The 15,351-nt window shown below is 46.0% G+C and overlaps 1 protein-coding gene across 2 annotated transcripts in view; it reads left to right on the top strand.

Annotated features, from left to right (window-relative positions):
- The first annotated feature begins 9,927 nt into the window (after positions 1 to 9,927).
- LOC125758078 (uncharacterized) overlaps positions 9,928 to 15,351 on the top strand; it is a 21,792-nt gene continuing 16,368 nt past the window's right edge. The window contains exons 1-3 of one of the 2 annotated variants that reach the window (XM_049414836.1): positions 9,928 to 10,071; positions 11,052 to 11,189; positions 12,215 to 12,384. In XM_049414836.1, the coding sequence (XP_049270793.1) occupies positions 9,976 to 10,071; positions 11,052 to 11,189; positions 12,215 to 12,361 (381 nt within the window). In that variant the 5' untranslated portion in view covers positions 9,928 to 9,975 and the 3' untranslated portion in view covers positions 12,362 to 12,384. Of the gene's footprint in view, positions 10,072 to 11,051; positions 11,190 to 12,214; positions 12,385 to 15,351 lie in introns of those variants that run through there. The other variant, XM_049414835.1, reaches the window with a different exon arrangement.

Here is a 15,351-nt window from a genome sequence, read left to right as displayed (position 1 = left end):
AGCGATCATGTGCAACGGTACACCAAGAAATGAAGTTAAGTGAGTACAGATATATTAGGCAGGAGGTTCAATTCATCGAAACCTCACTGTACCTTGCTCTTTCTTAGCTCCTAGTCGACACAACTAGCAAAAACACGTGAGGTACACAATTACCATAGCGTCTGAAAGGGTTAATAATGTGACACCAACTAGCCCAAACTGCCATCCTACTAAGCTTTGAGAACCAGATGGGATGACGGGATGTGGTAGAGCACGTTGAAGTAAGGATCACACCAGAAGAGACAAACAAACGCTCTGCACCAGATGGTAGTTTCTGCAATTTTTGCTGCTGTTCGCATCGCCTTCAGCACGGGCCGACATTCCGGATGAGCGTAATTAGGGGCAGCGAAGTGAAACCGATGAAAGAAAAAATATTGGGGAAGCTACGCACTGGTAGTGGGAAGACTGAGGAAGCAGTGGTGATCTTCCCAAGCACGTCTGCAGCCTCCAGCTCGCCTCCCTCGTCCACTATGTTAAACTATGCCATACCCTCCCTCACAACACTCCTCCTTGTCCTCACTTCCCTTTCCTATCCCTTGATATAACGTAATTTGCGTGGCTATGCTGTACCTTCTCCCCTCCTCATTTCCTAACTTCTCTTTCCCACTTTCTCGCTACCTATGCTATGCATTTACTCTCTTCCGCCTCTCCTACCGTTGCACTGCATAGCTATACTCGGTTTTCCTCCTCTCGAAGCTTCACTCTCTCCCGCTTTGCCAGTTTTGCGCGGTCGGCGAGATTAAGTGCGGAGGGGCCCGGGCTGTCGTATGCTGTCGTCGTCTCATGTAGCTTGGCATAATGCTGGCAAAATTACGTGTAGCATAGGCATCTGTAGCATCTTGAGAGCGCGCTAGCGCTGAGGAGAAGTCTTCTCCCTCTTGTTCTTCGAGAGCCTTGATGATGATATCATGTTCGGAGCAATTGAGGGGCCCGGGCTGTCGTATGCTGTCGTATGCTCTCTTCGCTTGGCGTGCAGGCAAAACCACGTATATAAATAAATTAAAAAGAAGAAGGAAGCGAGAAATAAAAAGAAAGGGGAAAATAGGAAGAAAAATAGAAATAAATACAAATAAAGAGAGAAAGATTAGACAGAAAATTCAGGAAAAGAGAAAAGGAAGGAAAGAGAAAACCGAAGAGAAACAAAGAAGGCTGCTCACCTCCGCACGTCCTTCAGGTTTGGCACCACTAGTGCGATGCTGCCTTAAATTTTTAAATTATATGACCATTGAGTGCGCTGGTGTGTGTGACAGCATTTGTTCTAGAGGATGGAGTCATCATTAGGACCTGCAGCGATTTGTGTGGTCAGCGATGCGTTTACGCTTCCAGATGGCAATCTCGTGTCTTTATCATTATTTGCATATGACTGTAGGCATGCTCGATTTGCTTATGCCCCGAATTCATGGAATAGCTCTGCTGTAACTCGCGCTGTTGTTGGCACCTTCTTTTCTTTCTTTTGTGTTTCAGACGCATTTACTCCCCCGACACCCTCCGCCAGCGCCGTGAATTAAAGGCTATGCTCCGAGTTCAACACAAAAACGAGTCGTGGATGTCGTGAGTCTTTTCAGCCTGCTCACAGAGGCTTCGTGTTTCTTTCGGTTGCGTTCGTGTCAACGTCCTTATTGCGACCACGTTATAGATGGCTTGCACGTGACGTCATGGACGCAGCTTCTTAAAGGAACTGGGACTCCACAATGGCGGCTTTGATGACAAACAAGTTGCGTCTTTTTGAAAACGACGTTGCAGGAACTTCTCTGTGCGTGAATAATAGAAGAACCTGCATGTGATGTTTTGATAACGTTAATGCGACATCGCAAACGTCGCGTCCCCACATGCTGGTGCTCCAACACGGCACTTTCAGTGACGTCAGTGCAAGCCATATATATTTTAGGCGTTCAGTAATGTATATCGGATAAGTCGGGGTGCACTAGGGGTGTGAGCGCTTTTAGCGTGCAGTGTGTTTTGTGGAACGACGTAGTGGATAGCTTGTAACGCCTGATTCTTTAGAAAAGGTTGTATGCAGTTCGCTTGCAGTGGAATGCGCCGCTGTGAACGGGAATCGAACCCATGACAATCTGTCGAACTCCCCTGCCTGCTGCGGTGGTCTAGTGGTTATGGTGCTTGACTGCTGAACCGAAGGTCGCGGGATCGAATCCCGGCCGCGGCTGCCGCACACGGGCCTCTAGCATTTCGCCTCCGTCGAAATGCTAGAGGCCCGTGTGCTTAGATTTAGGAGCACGTTCAAGGACCCCAGGTGGTTGATATTTCCGGAGCCTTCTACTACGGCGCCTCTCATAATCATATCGCGATTTTGGGACGTCGTAAAGCCACAATAATTATCATTATTAGCCGAACTCCCCAGCGACTTTGCAGCCGTGTTGGATAATATACACTGAATAGATAGCGCTGAGCGTTACGGGCGTCTTGATGTTGCTGGAAATTTTCTGCTCGCGCCAATGAGAAAATGTATGTTCCTACACTTTCAATTTCTTCTTCCTTAATTGTCTGAAGCTTATGAAAATAATAACAGTCGCTCAAAACAAACTTTATGTCGCAGTAATACAAAGAAGTGGCTTCTTCTGTAATTTTCTTCGCCCTATTATATGTTCTATTTATATGATTGTTCGATATTTCAGAGAGAGAGATAAGCTTATCGTGCAAGTATGCATGCCTCAAAAGCTAACAACGATACTTAATTACTTTGCGTGGTCAATTAGCGACCCGTCGCTACATAACATTATAGCTTGTTTCGTCGTTTTGCTGTTCTTTTTTTCTTATCTTCCTCTCACTCTTTCATTCACTGAAGGCATCATTAGCAGGTTCTTGGAACACGAAAGCGCCTTTTCAGCTGCATTATGTGGAATTCACACTTTCAGATAAATGAAATGGTATTTCGAGAAACGCAAACCGTGTCCTTAACGTAAGGCCGTCCACGAGTTCGTTTGCGTTGTGAATCTTGTACATTGCGTGCACGGGCATTCGAGATAAACGAGTGATTAAAATAGCTTAAATCAACGCAGCAGGATCCAGGCCATATATATATATATATATATATATATATATATATATATATATATATATATATATATATATATATATATATATAGCAGCACTGCGACGGTAGTTGGAGCTCGACTTACGCCTATTGCATTTTGTCAGATTCAGATAGTCAGATAGTTTGAAAAACACTGCTTCTACGTGCGTGACAATTAAAAGAATTAAAAGAGTCAAGCAATAAAAGGCACTACAATCCAGCATGAAGCGTGGTAGGAAGCGCGACTGAAGATTGAGGTGACAATGCTTTTCGCTAGATTGCATTAGACAACGACCTTGCTTGAACTCTATTTTTAGTAGCGTTCAAGCGTGGCCGTGCTTAGACATATACGCTACTCTTATAATTCTTCTGTTCGCGGCTATAAGTAGTAAACTTCCGGAAAGATAGGTAACAGCGGATCTGTTACAGCTGGCAGTAAGACGTCCGTTAAACAAAAAGCAGTTGCTAAAAATAGCCAAGCCGCCGCCGAGCGTCGCCATAGCAACCGCCACAGCAGGCCCGTGGCCAAGGGGAGGAGGCCTAGGAACCCCCGCCCTCCCCCCGAAATCTTGATGGAGATGCGTGTTTTGCCAAAACTAAATAATAAAAATAGGTGTTTTTCTCAAATTGTTAAGGTTTTCGGCAAGTGCCCCCCCCCCCTTCCGAAAAAAATTCCTGGCTACGGGCCTGAGCCAGTTTCTTACACCGTGACCGTGGCTCAGGGACAGCGATTTCAAACCATTCAGAGTGACAAGCTTTGCGCGTATTCCGGATCCGCCCGTGGCCGTCTTTTGACTGCCGCTTCTTCGGCCAAGCACGCCGCATCCAATCGCCACCGGCGGCGCTGTCATTCCCGTGCTGCGGCACGACGAGCTGAAGATCAACCAGATTCGCTGTGCCAAGCTTTGCACAACTAAGTCCAAACTTGCTGTATTTTTTGTCACGTACATAAGTACGACCGCGTTCTGCAACACTGTTTTTTGCAATGTGACTTTCAATAATTGTTGAGGTTTAACGTCCCAAAACCACGGTATGATTATGAGGCATGCCGTAGTGGAGGGCTCCGGAAATTTCGACCACCGGGGTTTTTTAAAATCGAAGTACACGGACCTCGAGCATTTTCGCGTACTTCGAAAATGCGGCCGCCGCGGCCGGGATTCGATACCGGCCGAACCATAAGCGCCATAACCACTAGACCACCGTGGCGGTTCTGGCAATGTAACTTCAAATGACATAAGACATAACACAAGTATACAGACGCCGCTGAATTCGACAGATACATTCGCGGGAGATAACACCCAGCGCCTTGTGCTGTATGTGTTGCAGAGAGTAACATAAAAAGATAGGCTGCAAGGCCCCGAAAGAGAACCACCCTTAGCTTTGAAGCACCTTAACTTCTACTTCTAGCAATGCTTCACGTATGAGTCGCATATCTTGTAATGGAGCGGCCGTCCACAAAACGGTGCTGTGAATTGTAAGACGTATTTTGCGCAACACCGCAACGTGCTTCGAAAGCCTCATAAAAGCACATCATTGTGAGTAAATGGCATTATATTTGGTCGGTGATATTATGCGAACGTGGGAGAATTAATTTAAGCTGTGGTTCTTGTCGCGAAGCGCTGTCCAATGTCGCGCATACGCAGGCCCTGGGAAGGCATCATGGCGTTCTTCTTCGTCGTGTTCGTGCTCATTCTGTTCACGCGGGAGCCCGTCTTCTTTCCCGGATGGACGTCGTTCCTGAACGTGCAAACGTACGTGTTAACACTCGTAACACTACCTACTTAATCACCTGCTTCATTCGCCAAACGAGGAACACGCCGAGCCTTACACGTACCATTGCGTAATACAGAGAATACGAGCCAGGACGTTTCGCATGCCGTGCAATAAAGCGAATACTTGCCATGTCTAGGCCTACAATTTGAAATTTTAGTCTCTGTGACATTCGTTCAATAAAAACTACATTCCTGCAAAAAAAAAAAATAGCGTCGTTACCCTCCACAGTGTAGAAATGAACACTTCTCGTCAAGTCTGTGTCTAGTAAACAGAGTGTCGGAACGGAACGAAAAACGAAAACGAAAAACGAAAAAAAACGATATTTTTGACCGGAACGAAAACGTAACCGAAACGTTAATTATTATTTCGTTCCGGAGTGAAACCGAAATTTTTTCAATCGTTTTTCGGTTCACGAGAAAATTTCGCAGTCCGGAACAACTGAGCTCATGCAATGTGAGCATATCTCAGGGTATAGTATTAGCGCGTACCTCAGACAGGAAATCCAAAGCAAAGATATGTTGAAATTGTGCGAAAAACGAGAACAGTGGCAACCAGAGATGTTTATATTAATGCAAGTGGACTTTTGCGCGCCTGTCAAGCAGGCCAAAGTGGAGAGGGCATTGTTGGCGCTGAAGTTTGTTACAGCGAAAGCTGTTATGAGATCACAACAGCTGATTTTGGCTCTATAGTTGTCCGCGGCCGCCGGTGTACGTGACCGCTATCGCGTGGTATAAGAAAAAAATAAATGAGAAACAAATTTCTAGGATCCGGGCCCTCTGCGTGGCAGTCGGGTCTTCCACCACAGTGTCACGCTGGTGCTTATAACTCCATCGCAAAATTACTCTACACAGGCGTTATGTCGCGCAAGGAATCGCGTTAACATATGTAATATAGCGTGGCAGAAGAGTAAAATAACTAGTCATCACACAATGCTAATATCGCAAAAGAGTGTGTGGTTTAGTGCTTCCCACCAGTGTTGCGGAGTTACCACTCCTGAATTGGAATGACTCCGGAATCATTCCACATTTTCGCGACTCCGGAATAGAATGGGGACAACGCTCGGAGGAATGGAATGGGAATGGAATTACGTCTTTTTCCGAAAATAGAGGACGTTTTCGTCTACGTGCTGTTTTTCAAGCTTCAAACTTTAGTAAGTCAGAGCCTCGCAAGTTAACACTAAAGCAGTATTTTAAAATGGCTTAGCTGATTACAAGCACGGTACATTTATAAGCAACGCGCCTACTACAAACGGAGGCATAAGTTAGTGTACAAACAAATGCATTATTCCAGCAGATACCGAAGGGAGAATTAAAATATCCCTGCGCGTTGGTTCCCATTGATACCCCGACACGACAGTGGCGAATACTCTGTGCACAGCCTGATCTTTACCTCACGAGCAGTTTAGTACCTGACACACGTAAATAACCTTTGCGACAAGGAAGACATTGCATACCTGCGCACAGGCGAACACAGAAAGTTCTCCTCACTCCATCCATGCTTGCGAGGCGCGCTTGACAAGCGTGAGTGCTGACCGGCAGTGCGGCCCATTGTTCCGTATTCGATGCAAAGGGGCTTTTGTCAGCATAAAAATACGCTATGTCGTCATTTTAGCATTAGCAGATTTAAGCTTAAACATTATTGAAACACCACCATTCGTTCAAACATGCTGACCACCCAAATACTATCGGTAGCGGGAGAACTGCCCCTTTGGGAATTAGTAGGGTTGTTGTACTGCACGAGATATGTTACCAAGCTACTATTCATCGACCTTGGCAACGTGTTTTGCGTACTTTTGCAGTTCTTAATGCATCTGATGACATCAGCTTTAGGTGGCGTTCATTCTTAACTCGATAAAACTATCAAGATGCCTTTCCTACGTTGAGGAATTACAGGAATGGAATCGGACTGCCAGGCCATTCCCTGAGTGCCAATGGGCTAAGTTTTTTTCATTCCGAGGAATTGAAAGGAATGGAATTGCGGCAAGTTCTAATTCCCCGGAATAGAATTGGAATTTAATGGAGGCGCCCATTCCGCAACACTCCTTCCCACCCACTGCAATGTGCTCAGCCATAATTCTTCATTATCAGCCACAGCACAAAGTGCAGATAATGCCTTACAGATGTGTAGCGGGTACCGCGATTTTCCGAAGAATGAAGAAAAATGGCACAGTGGGAACTTCGCTACTTCAGAAAAATTGCGATGATTTATGACGTAGTGGGTACGTTGCATATTTAATTGTATTAGTTGCCCCAAGAGATAACAAACGGGCTCTACAAAGTCCGCTCTTCTAGCTGTTGCTGTGACTTGCTGCGTGTTTCACGCAGGCCTGGCGATCTTTTTATCAGAACAGCGGTCTCGCACATCGTACACTCAATGACGTGCTGCTTCTGAGATCGTGCTCACTCCCTTGACACAAAGAATTAAGCCAACTAAAAAAATTCGTATTTATCTTGTGAGAAAATAAATACTATGACTTTGAAATGAATACTGGTTTCTGCTAGTTGGTAGGAATTCGTGGTGCAGTTACTTCCACTCCTCTGAAGAACGTGTTTTACCCTTGTCCCACTTTCTTAAGAGGAGGGAAGCAACTACATCACAAATCCAATGTTTCTTTATTAATGATTGCCTCACCTTTTCCATACTTTCTTTTTTTATACAAAGAAAAAAAAAACCGTTACGAACCATTACGGAACGTTTTTTTTTCGTTCCGGAACAGAAACGAAACGGAACTTTTTGCGGTGAAACGAAACTAAAACCGAAACGAAAAACATTTCGTTCCGACACCCTGCTAGTAAAACTTGTGGCCGGCTGCACGCGTTTTCTGGCCGTTTCGTTTGGTGTGGATATATTAACATCAATATTGAATTACCTTTTTTGTCGCAAGCAGTAGGGTTCACCAACAAATAGGTACACATAGCGTGTGAGTTAATATGCCGTTGATGGTACCCAAGTCACGAGTCATGCGACCACCAACGCAATTCCCATGTATTGCCTGACACTATTTCTCGCGCTTAATTCAACTTAGCCGCTTACGCAGACGCCCTGAAAGAAACTGTAGGCCTTCTTAAGTGATGTAAAAGGAACGACTGCGCTAGGTTCGCTGGCTGTGAAATCTAAAATCTATTGTACTGCAAGAGTGGTCTACAGGACAGGTGGGATGACAGACAAACAGCGATAAGCCATTGAATTGGGACACGTTCTTACATACTTATTCTGCTATCTTTTTTTTTTCATAACACAAAACGTAGACCAGAATAATATTATGATAATCAAGTAAAAGTAATACCAATGTGGAAGATAAGTGTGATTGTGTGAAAGACAATCCTTTTCTAAAGAGAGAGAAAAAACACCGTTGAATGAATTATGTGAATTATGACGATAAGATAAACAAGCAGGTGCTCACGATAAAGGATGTAAAGCCAGGGCACTATAGATTAGGCATTCAGGCGCTGGCATGAAATAGAGTCTTAAGTTTGTGGCGATGAGCAGGACATCACTAGAAGCATCAGAAATTCGGAACCATACAATGACGAACGAAACAAGAAAGGTTGTTATAGTAAAACGGTAGTGCTCTCAAATAACAACCGATAAATCTGCACAATGAATCGTGTTGCTGCGTATTTAAGTAAACAGCAAAGCTAATGCAAGATAATGAGTGGAATGATAGACGGCGAGAACGAACCCTGTGGTATCAGTGTTTTCTTTAGCATTTCGATTAGGCGTATGCGAAATCGCCAGACATTCAGGCGTATATTATTTACCCATGCCAGAAGTTTCTCCTCTTAAGTGTCGAGCTTGGCTCTTATTCCCGTCTCTGAAATTGGTAAGTTTAAGCCAGGCGAATTTCTAGTGATTGTGCTAAAGGTAGCACGACTATAAACCTAATCTTTCTCATTTCGAGTATGAAATCCGCCATAACCTTACGTGACGTCGCTCCACCGCAAAATCGAATGTTATCCTTTTCGTAATAAATCCATTGTTTCATGCATACCGTACGAATGGCCTCTTGTCTTCGCTATCGGTGCCTTTGGTGCTTATCGTCGGTTCGCCAGCACAACCGTAGATGAAGTCATTTCCGGTTCTATACATGGCGTTGGAGATTGCGGTTTTATTAAAGCTGGTAACAACTAGTTGGAATTAGACGACTGGAATGCGTCGGTTGTGAGCTTCTTTTCCTAGGCTTTTGTTCAGGGCGGCAATGTGTTTTCATATTTAGACTTTCGGGCTGTCAAGCTGAAGATGCGGCTTCTTACACGAATCCATGCAGTAGACTGCTATCGTCGAATGTCAGCCCCGTGTGAAGTCAATACCTGATCCCCAATCTGCTAACTCTTTGCAGGGAGGTGACCGATGCGACTCCCACGGCTCTCGTGTTACTCCTCCTCGCCTTCATGCCGGTGCAGGCACTGGAGATGGCCAGCAAGGACCGTGCCCTGCACTGGAAGTCTGTGCTGCCCCACATTCCATGGGGACTGGGACTGGTGCTGGCTTCTGGAAACGCCATCGCGTTCGCCGCCAAGGTAAAGTACTGGTTACAGAACATGATATAAACACGAGTTAACTTATCTATAGAGCATGAAACGATCTCAAATACGCACCATTTACTACTGAATCACGCTTATAATGACTTTTTTTTTCATACGCGGTATTTTCAGAGTGACCGACTCGGTCGCCTTTTTTCAACATGCTTTCACATTTACTGTCGATTAACCGTAAGCCTAAATTCATCTGAAGTAATTACTTTCTGCTCAGGTCAAGACCGCGCGGCAACCTTCGAACATGATTACATCAAGATGAAAGGGGCCATAAAGAGGGGTGGCGCCAGCGTGCGAAATTTTCGTCTGACCCCTCCCACAAAAACAAAGTCAAAACAGAACACATAAGTTCCCTGCCACCTCCCCCCTCCCCCTCCCGAAGGAACGCTCGCCACCTAAGCTGCATCTGACAGTCTGTGCATTTTCTATTCTTATTCTCATTCAGATCAGACAGCAATGTAGGTGGCCACACGGTATTTTAACCATTGTTCGCATGTCACAAAGCGTCTCTATGAATCTCAGGCGGTGTTTTTGACGTAGAAATGTGGACTCGTCGATTCCCTCTTGGAGTGGGGACGGCGAGGTCGCAGCCCATTCATGTACCAGACCCTGCTGACCGTGGGGGCGGCTGTCCTTGCCCAGATGGCGCCCGGTCACATGGACGAGGTCCGCATGCACCGGCTGTTCGAAATGGTTCGCGTGTTTTTTTTTGTTTGTTTTTTCACTGACCTTTAAGTCAGGGGCTGAGAGCACAATCACGTTCAAGCAGTCGAATCTTCTAAACTTAAGTTATCTCAATAAGGACCACTTACGTGAGGGTGAGGAGGTTGAATGTATTCAAGTTATGGAAGTTATCTTGCCGAAATTACGGCCTGGTTATGACGTGTAGCTTAACGGAATTCTCCAGATTGACTCGAGGTTATTTAACGCACTTTTTCGGACGTCCTTACCGGGGTTTATTTATAACCTCTTAGTGTTATTTTGTACCTCAGCAATAACTGCAGTCTATCTTGCTCGAAATTCCTGTTTGTGAGCACTTCGCTCACAGTGTTGTCGTATCACTAATAGCATGCGTGTATTATATTCAAATAGCGTTTCCAACAGAAAGACAGAGAGCGCAAGGTGTTATAGGAAGGAAGCACACGAAATATTTGTCAGGGACGGCTGTTGTTAGACAGGGTGTAGCCTCATAATGTGTTTAAAATGTGTGCGCAACGCAAGCTGACGATTCTTTAACTTTATATCTTTGTCAATTCGTCGAACACGGTGATGCATGTCACTTTCTTGCTGCTAGTAATGTTCAGAGGAGCTGGCACCTCCTTTTCCTCCGAAGCAACAGCGCTACCTGTAGTACTACCAAATGATTCCATAATTAGTACTAATAAGTGCGAAAGCCACGATATGACTATGAGGCACGCCGTAGTTCAGAGCTCCGGATATTTAGACCACCTGAGGTTCTTTAACGTGCACCTGAATCCAAGTATGCGACCGCCGGGATCGAACCCGCGACCTTTCGGTCAGCAGCCGAGCACCGTATCCACTGCACCACCGCGGCGGCTAATGATTCCGTAACTCCAACTGTCAACAACGAATACTTTACCTCGTTGCCGTGTGTTTTTGCTTGTTCGTCAGAATTGTTTCATGCAGACGATGGTCGTTGGGCGCTATTGCAGGCTTACATGGACCACGTGTCACCGATGTACTACGCCTGGCCAGTGTCCACAGCTTCCTGCTTGTCATTCGTGCTGCCCAGCGCGTCTGCGGCCAACCTCATGGTCTACCACTATTCCGACCTGCTGTTCACGGACATGGTCTGTGCTCTTTCCGAACGGCTTTCGCATACGTCTCTAAGCATACCACGCACGCGTGTCTTGCACAGAGCAAAGTACCTACATGCTGAGACAAGATTTCGCGGACTCATTTTCGCTACAGTAGTACATAAACACTGGCACGCATCGCACGGACTACTTCCTACTAATAGTCGTTCTGATTTTCCGAAAGGGGCCGCCCCAACATTACAGGCAGACACAATTTTCCCAACAGGCATTGCTAAACTAGATCCGAATTCCATTGGCGGCCATATGCAAAGTCTGACATTCACATGGGCACAATAGTAACCAAAAGCAAACAATTCGAGATCTGCGTTTATCCACTTGGATCGTGCCGGGAAAGCATCTAATCGCGCTGGCAGTCAGCAATAATTTTTTCTAGAGCTGCACGTATTCGTCTTTTTGTTGCGACTAATACTGTCTTATAATGGTTCTTTTCCTTTGCAGTGCGATGTGAAATCATGAAAAAGGACATGAAAACATTTCTCTCTCGAGCAGCTCGAGAACGCGGGTCCGGTCCCTGCGCGGAAGGCTAGGCGCGAGATGGTCAAACTATTTTCCGATCTTATGCAGCCCTTGGCTCATTTAGGCCTTACTTGGTATGGAGTGTCTCGGATTGTTTAGGTCATTTTCGTGATAATGAAAACTGTCTACGGGTCGGTTTAAACCCCAACCTTACTCGAGCCCAGGAGCCTTATGTTACAACCATCGTGCAAAACATCTAACCATCAGAGCACTCTCGAACGCATGTTCCTTTCGTCTGTACCTTCCTCAGCGTAGCTGTAGTCCGCCACCGTGGAACACTTGCAACCAAGTATGACATCGCATTTTCGTGAACCATTAATAAGTTGGGTCTCGATCGTTGAGAGGTCAGCAACCACGCTAACTTTGTTTTGTACTTTTGCATGAAAGTGCGGTCTGTGAGCTTGCTTACAATAGCAATAGCACGAGCATGTACCCCTTCCCCCACCGCCTAGTTTGTTGACAGCTGCGATTTCTTAATGCAGGTGATCCCTTCTGTGCTAAATCTCGCCGCCAGCGTAGTGACCTGCCTGTGTTGGTACCAGATCATGTTCTCCGGGACTTTCGCACAAGCAGCGATACCGAACCTGCCGACGAACAAGACCCACGCCATCCTGTATATCGACCAGTGACGAGAAATATGATAAAGCATATATGCCAATATTGATAAACCTTTAGTTTCTAATTGTGTTACCATAAGAGACGCAGTGCTTGAAGCCTGCTTCATCTCAGACACGCGTCTGTCCGGTGATGGCGCATCTGAACACACTGTATTATCTATGGCTGTCCCTGTTTCAGCTTTCTGAAGGTCGTTGCGTATTTCAGATTTTTGTTTTTTTGTCCTTGGTGGCTGCGGCGTCCAGCCCAGATGAGATCATGGGCGTCCTCTCTGGCTTGAGCCTCAAGATGGGCAGCATTGGCTGCACGAGAGGCGCGGTGCGGTGCTGGCGAATGATGATGTTAATGAGCACGGATGTGATGCTAGTTACTCGTTTGTAGGGACCCTACATAAAAAGAGGTTCATGTAGGCTCGCTACTCATTTGCTTGCCTTACGCCAAGCTGTAGGTGCATGAGTGTCTCCCGACTAAGTGCCTTTAAGGACTACATCACGTATTTCTTGAATCGCCTTCCTCACAATTATGTGTGTGTGTGTGCGCGCGCGTGCGTGCGTGCGTGCGTGCGTGTGTGTGTGTGTGTGTGTGTGTGTGTGTGTGTGTGTGTGTGTGTGTGTGTGTGTGTGTGTGTGTGTGTGTGTGTGTGTGTGTGTGTGTGTGCGTGCGTGCGTGCGTGCGTGCGTGCGTGCGTGCGTGCGTGTAGCGCGAAAGTGGGACGGTGACTAAGGGTACACAGAACACAGACGCTGTACGAGTTGTTGTTGGCGAGTGTGAGCAGGCGCGGGCAGCAGTTGGCAGAAACGAGAAACAATAACTTGTCTTCGAGTTCTTAAGTACGCTAAGATGAATAAGGAAACGTAATGACGAGTTCATGACCTTTAGCATGGTCCTTAGCCGGACGCGTGAGTACGAAGACGTGCTGAAACAGCACAAAAACCGGACACTGATTGAGGTTACACGTCCGCGGTTTACACTAGTATGACTTCTTTTGCCTTCATTTGAAGGCAAAAGCCTGCTGCACGCTTGGTAATGCATTCAATCATACGATAGAATACTAGACGTCCTGCAAGTCGTAAAAATCCGCAATGTCAGAGAGACGCATTAAATTACCGTGACGTCCTCAGTCGATTCCGTCTCCTACCCCCCCCCCCCCCCCCACACACACACACCACTGAAGCTTTCTGCGCCTTCTCAGGTGTTGGACTGCCTCCGAGACAGGCCTGCATTTGACCGATCAACGTATTCAATTCATGTCACCATGTCCATTCACGTCACGACAACGTCATGATGATTTAAAAAATGTTGGCTTTTTTTGATGTCATTGTCACTCCACGTGCTGACGTCATCTATAACTCGGAAAAGGTCACGTGGGCTTTTAGAGAGGGGGGGGCTCACGAAAGTCTCGCAATGTCTTACGCAAATGTCACAAAGGAGAGCTCTAACATGGCCACTTAGTGCTTTAGCCTTAAGAAAGAGCACATTAGTGCAATGCAGCCCCGGTGGAGACACAAAGCTAAGCGTTAGAAGCGTTTCTAATCCTTCTGCTGAAAGATAGCTCCGGTTGCGCAGAGGGGCACTCGTTCCTGAGTCGTTGCACGGAGCTTAAGTAACGTCTTCTCAGTAATTACCACTCATTTAATAAGGATCGGCCGCCTATGTAAGAATTTGTTGCTATTTATTGTTAAGCCGACTTCATCGCGTTTTACACCTGCCGTGGTTGCTTAACGGCTGAAGTGTCACGCTGCTAATCTATCAAGGCAAAAAGCAAAATCAACCATGTACTTAACTTAGGTGAACTACAAGGGAATATGAGGTGGGCAAAATTAATCTCTTAAACTACGGCGTGCCTCATAGTCATATCATGGTTTTGGCGCGTAAGTCCCTAGAATTTTTATTATCTATTTAGGAGGATGTGAGCATGCAGTGTCACATCGCACGACGTCAGTGAACACCGCGATGTGTATGTAGCTGGCAACCTGCTGCTTCCTTATTAATTGCTCCTGTTTGCATGCTGGTGCAGGTAATGGAAAGCAGTCTACAAAGTTCCCCTTTGCCCCGGACATATAATTACTATCTCTATTAGACTTGCCCATCGTTGTGCGTGAGCTAGATTAATCTCCTTAACTAACGGAATACATGCAAATCTCGCATATTTGGTTTCTTTATATAGTAGAAAGCATTCGATGTCGAATCAGCGTTCGGTGGCCACAATTATCGAATATTTGGCCTGCATTCGAATTTCAACCATTCAGTGCTGAAACGCCCTTAAGTTATTACTGTTTACTAAGTACACTGAAACTATCCACATAACTCTGAATTGCACGTCAGTGCCGTGTGCATCAACTTGGATTTTCAAAATCGTTCATAACGAGAAGACCGGGTCACTCTGAGGGGGCGTCAGTTGCGTATGCAATGTTTAACGTCCAAGATGGCGCTGACAAATTGCGTCTGAAAAAAAAAAAAAAAAAAACTCCGCTCAGCCGAGCGCGCGATGTGCATCAGTCACACCGTTCGTTCTCGGAGCACGAAATCTACACATTTATTTTTCCCCATTTTTCACGGCGAAGGAAAATGGCTGAAAGTCGACTGTACAGCTTTCTAAGCTCTTCGCAATCTCCGCGTGCCACCTTTTCTGAACTCTTCCTCCCTTCAGCCTCCATAGACTCGTGCGCTGCGATCTTCCTGTTTACCTCTCGGAGCAGATTTACGCGTCCGTGTTCGAAAGGGCCACCTGTTTCCTCTCCAATTTATTCTCACATTTTTTTTAGGTCCGAGAGCTGGAAATTTAAATGGAAAACATCTTGTCTTCGCTTTGGCTTCTTCAGCAGTCATCCGCGATAAGCCACTTCGACTTCGTCGAACGGAGAGAAACCGTTCCGGGCGCGCATTCGAGACGACCGTACCTTTCGAATCGAATTATCCTTCTCCCCAAAGTGCTCGCGAGGAATAAAGTCCGCATCGCCTTTAAAAATGAAGAAAAAAACTTTCCCCGTCGTTTTGACTTCGT

The sequence above is a fragment of the Rhipicephalus sanguineus genome, chromosome 4 (assembly GCF_013339695.2).
Source record: "Rhipicephalus sanguineus isolate Rsan-2018 chromosome 4, BIME_Rsan_1.4, whole genome shotgun sequence".
NCBI classification, from domain to species: domain Eukaryota; kingdom Metazoa; phylum Arthropoda; class Arachnida; order Ixodida; family Ixodidae; genus Rhipicephalus; species Rhipicephalus sanguineus.
The sequence above is the reverse complement of the archived record's forward strand: the minus strand, read 5'-3'. Positions and strand labels throughout refer to the sequence as shown.